The following is a 12,624-nucleotide window of genomic DNA, read 5'->3' as shown; positions in this document are numbered from 1 at the left end:
ATTTGAAGACTAGCTTTTAATTAGTGACTTTTTTATTAGAAGATGCAAATGCCAGGAATGTTATATGGATAATTAGAGACATAAACAACCATCTCCAACTATGCAAGTCCTTTCTCAGCTTTTCCCCATATCAGTTTGCATGCTGCAAGTGGGTAGATACATTTGATACGTTTTATATGTTTCATTTCCAATAACTACTGTAATTGTATCCCACTTCCCCAAAAAATCCCCTTTTCTATCAAAACAGAAAGTACATGTTTTAAGCTCTCCTGGATAGATTTCCATATACGGTATATATTCATTTATGTAATAAAATATAATTATACTGCAAAGCTTTCAGGTGAAAAGATGCGAGAACTAGCAGCATGCTTCGAAGTACCACCCCGTGTGAATTTTTTAAAAAACACATTGTTTCATAATCTACTGGAATGTTTTCATCAAATTGCATACATCTGAAGGAAACACTCGTGAGCATTCAACAGTAATATAAACCTAAGAAATCGGTTCTCCTTACTCAAACACAGAGCTTTTCCCCTGTGAAAAGAACACAAGGCTTCTCCGATATAAACTAAAACGAACCAAGTCACACCCCGCTCTTATAATGAGTTGTCTAAAAGGACAACCCAACATAAAGGAATTCTGGAAAAGATACGGAAAGAACTTAGAATAATTATACAGTAACTAAGCAGATCATATTAAGCATGCAGAAGAAAATAGCAGTCCTCCTCCAGCATCAAGTGCTTTGCGTTCAGTGCTTACCTTCTTTCTTTGTTAAGGCATTTAACAAAGACTTCATTTTCCTTTTTACTTTAGCAGCAATCCCCTCATTATATAACCTTTGCTGAGATGAAAAGGAATAAAAGCTACCCAGTTTCCATGTGTTTTAACTGCCTGCAACCTGACATGAGCAGCAGGTTACTGGGCACTGTATAACTACAAGCATAGCTGGGCATGCAGTACCCAGCATTCTGGTGACAAAGCCCACCCCACATTCTGTCTGTCAGCTGTGAGCCAACTGTGCTTAGACTGGTGCTGCTCAAAAAATCTTGCTATCTTTCATAGTATTAGTCATGTGAACACCATCGACACAGAGCCTTTCAAACATTCTCCTGCTTTTGCAATTGAGACATTTATGTGTAGGAGAATAGGGGTGAGTGAAGCAAGGAGAAGCAGGGCAGGCCGAGGGGGGTCAAAATTAAGATTTGGAGAAGAGGGAGGAGGAGGAGGGAGAGGAATCATTCATCTTATTTCGTGGCAGCATTACACAGGCTAAAGGGGAAGTCTTGGAAGAGGCGGGAGCTCGTGAAGCTGAATTCCAGCATTTACACCTAAAATGCTTTTCAGTACTTATATGCCAGTTTCTAGACTTGCCTTCTAGACTCTCTTGGTTCATCATCCCCGCTGGTATATAATTAACTGCTTCCAAGTTTCGCACCCTACCTAAACATCGGAACAAAACTGACAGCCACGTTTTGTTTTGTTTTTTTAAGTACAATTGCTTCTTACCCTTACCCACTTTGGGGAAATTTTATTCAACTAAAATGTAGACTTTCCATTCTTCCACTGTAAGAAGGGAAACCTTACAATTTCACACAGCTACTTAAAAAATATGCTTTATTATTAGAATTACCACAGCTTTTGAAAAGCGTTGTTTGGTGCCTTTTATATGCACCTGTGCAAAAGCTCCTAACAGCCCAAGCCTAGAAATACTTATCTGAAATACCAGCAATATTAGGAAGGAATGTGTCTCTTTATGTTAATAGAATATTAGAAGTTGCATGCTGCATTTAAGAAAAAACAAAACGGAGGCAGAATTATATCAAAAGGTGTGAGAATTTCAGAAGTATCAAGTACAGCAATGGTTCCCAATTAGCTACGGTAATTACTGAGGACTCCCTATTTTTCAAAAGCCAAGCCACGGACCCCCTGCTTTTGAAAATTTTGATAACTCTATGGTAGTTACCTCTGCAAAACAATTTTTTGATCAAAACATTGGGTAGCCCCTAATAATCAGAGGATTTTAGGTATACTAAAAACAGACCATAAAATGTGTGATATTACCATGCATAAATGACAAAAAAAAATTAGTTGGGGGGAGGCAAGGGATGAGGACGCAGACCCCCTGGGGTTCACAGAACCCTAACTGGAAACCGCTCATGTACGGAATCTGATTTGTGGTCTGGTAGCATTTGCCCCAAAATTGAATAAATGGATACATTTACTAATAATAGTTCCTAGTTCCACTGCAACAGTATTTGCCTGTTGTTGGCAAGGTATCAGCTTTTAAGAGTGTGCAACTCGGTTTATTGCTAAGAATAACTCTTTCATGAATAAAAAAATAAATGGAAATAAGAGCCGCTAAGCTAAATTTTACCTTCTTTCGCTTTTGATAAAAAAGCTGTAAAGAGTTAGCCAGCATAAATAAGTAAAGAAAACAATTTAGGATTCATTTAATATTACAGTGTTAATGTTGTTGTTAATATTTAATATAAAAAGCACCATCCTCTACAAGTAGTAGTTTTTAGGCTTCAAGGGTCTGAACACATATAAACTTCAGCAAAATGATTTTAATCAACAACTTATATTTGATGAAATACACATAGCCTAGCCAGAGAAAATAAGGGAGCACAAATATACATAGGCATCATCTGTACTGTCAAATGTTAAATAATAATAAATAATAATAAATAAAGCGTAATGCTGGTGGTTAACATAAGAGGTTTAAAAACTGTCTCAAAGCAAATCTAAAAAAAATGTAGTATAAACACTGACAACTGGGAAACACTGGCCTGTGAGCACTCCAGTTGGAGAACAGCCTTTACCAAAGGTGTCATGGGCTTTGAAGACACTCGAACTCAGGACACAAGGGAGAAACGTGCTAAGAGGAAGGCACGCTTGGCAAATCCACACCGTGATCAACTCCCGCCCAGAAACCAATGTCCCCACTGTGGAAGGACGTGTGGATCCAGAATTGGCCTCCACAGTCACTTACGGACTCACTGTTAAAACCGTGTCTATGGAAGACAATCTTACTCGGCTACGAGTGATCACCAAAGAAAAAGACTGTCAAATGTGTGAAAACTCCCTTATTATTTGTTGGACATATGCACATATAGTTCTTGCCCTCTGTGTCTCACAATTTAGCTAGGAGTCTGGAACAGCCACTTTCCCGAGGATGCCACACTCATCTCAATTTTGAAAAAACAGAAATAGCTATGTATTTCTCTCCTACTAACCATGCCTAGGTTATCTAATGCCCACATAATGACTTCAGAAAAGAACTACCGGTACCTACCAAAGGTGTGTGTATTTTTAATTTTAAAAACCTCCAAATTTATATGTCACTTGAAAAAATCATCTTAGTTACTTACATAAAATGGCCCTTAAAATATTGCTTAAAACAAGCAATTAAAGCACTTTATAACAGTAAACATAATAAAATTATCAAAATAAAGGGGGCGGGAATCAAGAAATTTTATAAACAAATGTACAAATAAAATTACATGTCTGTGAAAAGCTTTTCTCCCATGCAGGCCATGCACTCTCCCCAAATTTGTTTCAGAAGGTTGGTGGAAGTCTGAAAACAGATTTTGGGGGTGCACTGGGGAAGTATGGGGAGATGATGAAACAAGAGACTGAGCACTAGGTTGTACTCCACCTTGCCGCAAATCTTATAATGACCACTTCAAATGGCTTTCCATGGGTATTAAATAACATTGTGTCCCATAGCACACCACAGATTAACTGCCAGGGGGCTGAGAAGCAGTCTTCCAATGCTATGTAGGTAGGACTGGAACCACCTTAATCACTGGTGCCAACTCCAGGGCCTGGGCATTCACAAAATTTTCGCTGTGGGTGCCTGAGCTCTGCCACCGCTGCCCATTGCCTTACCTCCAACTCTCTGGCCCCACAGTGTGACTGAGCTGGGGCTTCTGCCACAGGCCTCTGTTGGGGCCCACTGTGGCTACAGATGTGTTTCTAGGGTGAGTCTGTGGCCAGCCCCATCAGAGGCCCTGTGGTGGAGCTGGAAGCCCCAGCCCAGATGTTGTGGAAGTGGAGAGCAGCGTTTGTGGGTGGAGGCTGAGCAGTGCACACGCAATGTGATGTCACGTTGCGTGCACAGCTGGGTAACCAAAGTCTGGGGGCTACGTTGGCACCTCTGACCATAACACAGTGCTCCCACTGGCCCAGTTCAGAGGGATACAACAGGGCATGTTTAGATATATTTATTGATATTTTATTATTTTACTGAAATATGGGGCTCCTAATAGTAGCAGTAGTAGTGGCATTGGTAGTAATATTGTTTGGGTCTGAATTTGTATTGCTTTTTTATTTTGACTCCCTTAACTTTGGATATGTATACCATTGAAGAGATTTCTGTTGAAATATGAAAAATTTATAAATGAACTAAATTAATTACACATACATATATATCAGCCGTCCACCAGCTCCTACATGAATCTGGCCAACTGTTAATATCATCTTTTGAGGTCTTAACCTGGTACACATAGCGCCAGTGATCACGGAAAGGGCCTTTTCAGCTGTTACATTCTTCTTTTGTAATGTTCTCCCTGGGGAGAATCTTCTGATGACAAATTTAATTACCTTTAGACACCATTTAAAGCTTACAAATTTTTCAAGGCAGCCATTTGCTGTGACTTTGTCCGCAGGGCGACACAGTGCCGCCCCAACCCCATCCTGGGAAGCTGCAGTAATGTTAGCGTTCGGGAGGGCAGGTCTGCCCCACCAGATTGCTACTAGCAGGGGCATAGGAAGATAGGGGAGGTGTGCCCCGAGCGACGTGATCCCAGGGGCGCCATCGCCGCTGCCCGCCCCACCCCCAGAACGCGCACCACGTCACTGGGGGCAGCGCGCCTTCTCTCCGCCCCCAGTGGCAGAGCATGAAGCTCCGCTGCTGGCTACTAGGAAAGATGACAACAAAGGTAAGGGAGAGAGCTAATGTTCAAGGAAACTAACCACTTGAGAAATTAATGTGCATGCATTAATCCACCCCACCCCAACTGATACCTGTTGCTGTGTAGACTCTACCTCCATTGTCATTGTTCGTGTATTAAAAAAACGGAGGCCTTTTAATATCTTTTCAATGAAAGTGCTCAAAATTTATTTGTCTGGCTTGATTGCATGTCATATTGTTTTAGTTTTGCATGCAAGCCTGGTTGGTAAATAAGGGGGCAAAGCATCTGTGCTTCCAAGTGTTGGAAGAGTCAATTTTATTTCAAAGCATAGCACTGTTCTTATGACTGTAAGCAGTATGTAGCACTAAAGAGGAAGAGTCTTATAAGCAAATAATCTACTATAATCCTCCAGAGGTGCACTACATTTTGCTGATGCTGGCAAAAACCATAATCCTGTGACTTGGATACACATTTCAGGGGCTCACAATGCTCATCTCAAATAAGAGGTGAACATTGGTAGCCTCAAATATTTCTCCAGCTTGAATTTAATCCGAACCATGGAATAATTCTTAGACTGACCCATCCTACCTAGACAAATCCAAATCCAGTCTCCACTTACTCACTCACTCACGCAGCCCCAGACCCTCCAAACACCATGCACCTTCCCTATAAACCCTACTTGTTTGCTGGACTAGTCTTCTTTAACCTAAACACATGAAATGTGAATTACATACATAAATTAATTGAACTAGTACCATTTATGGAGGGAGATGTACAATTTCAGGTCTTGCATATTTAGTACTACTGTTTCCTATGCCTTGCATCTTTTGTAGTTATGAAAACAGTGTATAATGACTGGTGCACCTAAACCTCTCCATGCCGAAAGCCATCTTAAACATCTACATCTTTCTCATAGTACACATTTAGAACTTTCTTACAGAAGATGCATTTGCTAGACAGGCACTGAGTATAGATAAAATGATCATTTAGTATGCTTGGTGGCAGCAGACTGCCAGTTTGTGCAGATGCTCACCTTGCAGTAAACTTTGGGAGGGGGAGGAAGTTTGCTTTCTTATACTTATACACCTATTTATATGCAAACAAAATGTACAGCATAGAAAAATAATATTTCAATCCTGCCTTTCAATAAAGCTTCTGTTTTCCACCACAGTAATTTTTGTACACATCTACTCTGTGGGTTAAACCACAGGGCCTAGGGCTTGCCGATCAGAAGGTCGGCGGTTCGAATCCCCGCAACGGGGTGAGCTCTCGTTGCTCGGTCCCAGCTCCTGCCAACCTAGCAGTTTGAAAGCATGTCAAGGTGCAAGTAGATAAATAGGTACCGCTTTGGCGGGATGATAAAACGGTGTTTCCATGTACTGCTCTAGTTCACCAGAAGCGGCTGAGCCATGCTGGCCACATGACCCGGAAGCTGTACACCGGCTCCCACGGGCAGTAAAGCGAGATGAGCGTCGCAACCCCAGAGTTGTCCACAACTGGACCTAATGGTCAGGGGTCCCTTTACCTTTACTAGAAATTTGCACTCCTCATTGCAAATCATGCACCAAACCCTAAACAAACCTTCCTCAGTGGCAAGAACGGATGTGACTCGGAAGACAGAGCTGCCATCACCACACAAGGAAGGAAATGAAATGAAGCAGCCGGCTGCCTGCTATGCTGTTCTTTCCTATCCTTTTGAAGAAGCTTGCTTAAGTTTGCCGTACCTTCTTCTCTCCAAAGCTAGGGATGGTGGTAGTGGGGTGGGTGGGAGAACTCCTTTATTCCTCTCCTATCATTCCACTGTTGCTCTGTGCTGAGCTAAGGCATAGCTGAACCCAGGTTTATCCGATGGTTTACTGCTCATGGGTTTCACCAGGAGAGTTAAACCATGAGGTGATACATGAAGCCAAAGCCTGGCTTACCTCGGTGCAGTGCAGCAGCAAAATGGCTTTGGTGGAGCAAACAATTTTATACACCCTCTCTGGAAACTCACACATACACACTAAGCCATGGTTTGGCTTCGCTCAATGTAAATTATGTATCATTGATTTACATCAATCTCACCCAAGCTTTCAGCAGCATCTCTCTTCTGAGCTTTGTATAAATTCACTTTCTTGGTAAGCTCTATCGAAGAGAAAAGAGGCTTAAGGACAAATGGAGGAGGAGGAGAAAATACCTGGTTTTTCAGAAACAGGAGTTTTTATAATTTTAAAAAATCCATCAGGTTATAGTCAAAAGATCTTTCAAGGTCTTTTCTTTATAAAAAAAAATCTGAGAGGAAGAAAAGTAATGAGATGATGCTCTTCTTGGTCCCCCAAATAAGAGTGTTTTAAATTGTATTAGTAGGCTGCAATTCTCCTTTGCAAAAATAACTGTTAATGAATCATACTTGTATAAATAACAGAAGATTAAAAAAAGAATATCACAGCAGTAATGCGGGGTTCATTTTGTACAAATATGGAGGTGTTGGTAGCATTTGTAATGTTCTATTACGGTCAGCCCCATTGAGAGAAGGAGGAAGTGAGGATACACTGGGATGGATGAATAACTGAATTGAAATTGTGCCTATTTATAGTAGGAGGCACTATGATTTGCATTTTGCTATATGCATTTTTTCCTTCTTTTCCTTTTGTCTGCTTTTTATTGTGGCCTGCAAATCGTCAGATTCAAGATGCTGCAAATATAACACAACTGGAAAGATTACTTTACAAACAAGAATAGGAGAGCAATAATGAGCAAAAGGAACCAATGCAAACCTGATCTAAAAATGACTTGGCATGCATATTACCTTGAATAATTTTCTGCTTCCTCCTAAAATCTTCATAAGTGGGAGAGACAATTTTTATTAATTCATGTGTAAATTCAATGCACTGTTGTGAGAAAGGTAGAATTATGAGTGCCATTAAATGGAATAAAATTAGGAGTTCGGTGACAACTTTGTCTCTTTCAATTTACAAAAACCAATTGTTCCACTAGAATCTTGAGGTTTTACATTCCTGTTTGTTGAACTGGCAATTATATGTGTGAGCATGTAGTATCAGAAAAATTATTCTATCAGCAATGAAGTTACATATATTTTTTGCTCAAACTGTATACTATGTAACCATCTTTAACAACAATATACTACCAATTTATTGTGGTAAAATGGATTAATATAACAGTTCCATGGCAACATCTATCCCTGCAGGCATAGATGGGATCAAGCTGTAACTTGCAGAGCCAGGACGAGAGATAAGACTGCTACAACCCGTGCTCAGCCCAGGAGAGCAGGGGAAAGCCCGCAAGACCAGAAAATACAAAAATGACAAGGAAGATACAGAAATGCTCACAGCATCACTGGAAACTCCCAACAGTGCCTCCTTAATCAGGGCCCAAGCTGATGACAATGCCTGCATACCGCACAGAAATGGAGGGAGCCAATCCATGTAGGCCAAGCAGAGGGCATGTCTTCTGTCACCATTCCCACAACACACAAGAAACACAGAGAAAGAGCCAGAGCTTACAAGGAGATTAGTTGGAAAGACATACCCTCCAACATTTCTCTAATGAAAATAGGGATGTCCCATTCCATAATGATAATTTTAGTATTTACAGTATACCCCACACATCTTACTGGGTTGCCCCAGCCACTCTGGGCAGCTTCCAACATATATGGTAACATAAAAAGGTAAAATGTAAAGGACTCCTGGCAGTTAAGTCCAGTCAGACGACTCTGGGATTGTGGCGCTCATCTCGCTATACAGGCCGAGGGAGCCGGCGTTTGTCCGCAGACAGTTTTTCCGGGTCATGTGGCCAGCATGACTAAGGTGCTTCTGGCGAAACTAGAGCAGTGCACGGAAACGCCGTTTACCTTCCTGCTGGAGTGGTACCTATTTATCTACTTGCACTTTTTTTGCATGCTTTCGAACTGCTAGGTTGGCAGGAGCTGGGACCGAGCAACGGGAGCTCACCCCGTTGCGGGAATTCGAACCTCCGACCTTCTGATCGGCAAGCCCAAGAGGCTCAGTGGTTTATATAAACCATTAAACATTTTATTAAAAAAACTTCCCTATGTGGGATTGCCTTCAGATGACTCGGGTGTCAGGTAACTCCATACCCTCCAACATTTCTCCAATGAAAATAGGGACATCCCAAGATCAAATCAGAAACTGGAATGGCTTCTCTAAATCAGGGATGTTCCTGGAAAATAGGGACACTTGGAGGGTCTGGAAGGACAGACAAATGGACGCTTATATGCTCCCTGCTTAGCTGGCCTAAATGTCTCTAAGGAGAAAATATTTTACCCAAACCACTGATATTGGCACAGAAGGTTCAGTGTAACAGAGAAGGGGCCTCCTGAAGAGGCAGTGTATGGACAAAGAACATGGCCATCAAGAGGGAGCAATCTCGCCTTAGGGACCACAAAGGAGCATATTTTCTCCCTCTGAAGGCTGCAGGTAGAAATGAAGCACTAGAGGGAAGAGGAGGAGAGATATCCACATACAATGTTACAGTTGCTACAGGTGGCAGCAGGAAACTACACAACATCACTGGATGACAGGAGGTCTCTGACAGTCCCTCATGTTTGCTGTTATGGGTATTTCACTTTTTAGACTGTGTTCTTATTTGTTTTATTACTGTACTTTAACTATTTTTTATGAAAGCTACTAAGAGAATTTTGATTACTGGGTGACATAGTAATAGTCTTACTAAATAAAGCTGAACTTTTGGATAAAGCAGACAAGCTTTTTAACTGGATTTTTCAACTCTGTGTTGTTCCATTTTGCTGTTTATCTCTTTTGCAAGCTGTGCTTTGATTGTCAATAGGCCACTTAAAGGCAGGATATAAATTTCCAAGCTGAATACAAGATCCCAAAGTGGTACAAATTAATTTACCACATATTATTGATGCTACACGTTATGATTTAAAAAGTGTTGGAGAGAAGAAACAACCAATCGTCAAAAGTGAAAGGAAGTAGACACATAAAAGTGATACTTGTAAATGTGACAACACAGAAGAACCAAAGATTCATGAGCACCGTTTCAAAGGACTTGAGCAGTATAAGATTAAATAGCATGTGGTGATGCAAAAATGTAGTGATGCTGCTAAGCTTCATAAATGCCCGGTTTGGAACATGAATTTGCTATGTTCATAATGTGTGTCAGTGTAAGCTGAAGAACTAGAGGGGAATCCTTCCTCTGCTCTCACCTGATGTGACTGCAACAGTAGGGAGGGAAACCAGCCTCCCTCCTCCTCTCTTCTTCCTCTTCTGCTACCTTCCCCTCTGTTTCCCTGGTTCTTGTAATGGCATTGCAGCAGAATTTCAGGCAGTAGGGATCCTAGGACATGTAATTTTTCCAGGGGACCCAGCAGTGTTCCAGCCACCAGGAGGGAGGGAGACATTGAAGAGGTGTGGGGCAGAATATGGACCAGTGGTGGGGGTGGAAGGTGGATAAGGTTCCTATCTTCCTTGATACCATTACAGCAGCTACAGCTGCCAGATAAGGGAACCTAAACACAAACTAAATTTAAAACCGTGAAATTCCCTGAAACGAGAAGTAATCGACTATAATAGGGATTTACTGAAAATTGTTGTTGTTTAGTCGTTTAGTCGTGTCCGACTCTTTGTGACCCCATGGACCATAGCATGCCAGGCACTCCTGTCTTCCACTGCCTCCCGCAGTTTGGTCAGACTCATGTTCGTAGCTTCGAGAACACTGTCCAACCATCTTGTCCTCTGTCGTCCCCTTCTCCTAGTGCCCTCCATCTTTCCCAACATCAGGGTCTTTTCCAAGGATTCTTCTCTTCTCATGAGGTGGCCAAAGTATTGGAGCCTCAGCTTCACGATCTGTCCTTCCAGGGAGCACTCAGGGCTGATTTCCTTCAGAATGGATAGGTTTGATCTTCTTGCAGTCCATGGGACTCTCAAGAGTCTCCTCCAGCACCATAATTCAAAAGCATCAATTCTTCGGCGATCAGCCTTCTTTATGGTCCAGCTCTCACTTCCATACATCACTACTGGGAAAACCATAGCTATACGGACCTTTGTAGGCAAGGTGATGTCTCTGCTTTTTTAAGATGCTGTCTAGGTTTGTCATTGCTTTTCTCCCAAGAAGCAGGTGTTTTTTAATTTCGTGACTGCTGTCACCATCTGCAGTGATCAAGGAGCCCAAGAAAGTAAAATCTCTCACTGCCTCCATTCCTCCCCCTTCCATTTGCCAGGAGGTGATGGGACCAGTGGCCATGGTTTTTTTGATGTTGAGCTTCAGACCATATTTTGCGCTCTGCTCTTTCACCCTCATTAAAAGGTTCTTTAATTCCTCCTCACTTTCTGCCATCAAGGTTGTGTCATCTGCATATCTGAGGTTGTTGATATTTCTTCCGGCAATCTTAATTCCGCCTTGGGATTCAGCTAGTCCAGCGTTTCGCAAAGGCTGGAAATAATAATCACTTAAACAAATGAAATAATCATCACTTAAACAAATGAACTAAGGAATATCAAAAACTTCTAGAACAAAACTAAACAATATAGAAATAACTTAAGAAACAATCAAAAACCTTAACAATTAGACTACAGAATTAGACTGCTGCAATGCATTCTATGTAGGACTTCCCTTGGGTTTAGTCGAGAAGCTACAGCTTGTGAAGAATAGGGTTCCCCATCAACCGCATCATGTTTCAGGATCTGGCTACTTATATGCCAAGAACAGCACAAAGAAACTGTTCTCAGATATAGCGTATCTTGCAGCTCTTGCAACAGGGCTATTTTACATTAATGCAGAAAGTTACATGACCAGCTCTAATTCATCCTGACATCAGGTGAAATAATTCATCATTGACAGCCTTAGGCCTTAAGAACCATTGTAGCATGAATATAAGGCTGTAGTATGCACAAAGCAAACAAAACACCTGGGCTACAGTGGGCTACAGTGAAGATGATATGCAAAGTAAAGCAACAGTATTTTCCAGGAAATGTATTTTAATATGCATCCTGAAATAGGAAACATTACTGTACTAACTTCTTAGATACAACTTCTTAGCACATTCAATGCTAATAGGGAATGCAATAGTCCATCACATTATAAGGTGTGTAAGAAGTTTTATTTGCCAGTGCCTTCTTTCTAGAATTTTTTTTTGCCAGTACTCTGGGCAGTTGGCCCTGGTTGCAAAATTTCCTTGGTGCCAGAAAAAAAAACCAATTACATGTGAAACAATTACACGTAAAACAACTTCATTAAGACCTTGGTATATAGTTATTACATGATGCATGTAATAACTTTATGACTTGCTGCAACACCATCCAGAATCCTGTTATAGAGCCTCATGCCTCCTTCCCCAAGCCCAGGAAGCATTTGGCCAGATTAGGGAAGGAGTAGTTGCTTCTTCCAGTACACTGGTATTAGTTCGCCTGTCTTCCCAAGTGATGTGTAAAATTTTTCAGAGACATTGTTGATGGAATCTTTCGAGGAGTTGGAGTTGGCTTTTATAAGTGGTCCATGTTTCACAAGCGTACAGTAAGGTTGGTAGTACAATAGGTTTGTAAACAAGCATTTTGGTTTCCCTGAGAATGTCCCGGTTCTCAAACACTCTGCACTTCAATCGGGAGAAAGCTACACTCGCAGAGCTCAGGCGATGCTGGATTTCGGCATCAATGCTGTCCCTTGTGGAAAGATAATTGCCTAGGTAGGAGAAATGATCGACATTTTCCAACGTTACACCATTGAGTTG

At 41.5% G+C, this 12,624-nt stretch overlaps 1 protein-coding gene across 8 annotated transcripts in view; it reads right to left on the bottom strand.

Annotated features, from left to right (window-relative positions):
• The window catches only part of SHANK2 (SH3 and multiple ankyrin repeat domains 2), a 361,129-nt gene that overhangs the window by 225,340 nt on the left and 123,165 nt on the right, over positions 1–12,624 (bottom strand). For 7 of the 8 annotated variants that reach the window (XM_035116843.2, XM_035116841.2, XM_035116842.2 and 4 more), the window contains one exon: positions 6,981–7,040. The exons of the other annotated variant lie outside the window; for it this stretch is intronic. In XM_035116843.2, the coding sequence (XP_034972734.1) occupies positions 6,981–7,040 (60 nt within the window). The remainder of the gene's footprint in view (positions 1–6,980; positions 7,041–12,624) is intronic. 8 annotated transcript variants of the gene reach the window in all.

The sequence above is a fragment of the Zootoca vivipara genome, chromosome 1 (assembly GCF_963506605.1).
Source record: "Zootoca vivipara chromosome 1, rZooViv1.1, whole genome shotgun sequence".
Taxonomy (NCBI): Eukaryota; Metazoa; Chordata; class Lepidosauria; order Squamata; family Lacertidae; genus Zootoca; species Zootoca vivipara.
Note: the sequence above shows the minus strand (reverse complement) of the source record. Positions and strands in the feature narration are given on the sequence as shown.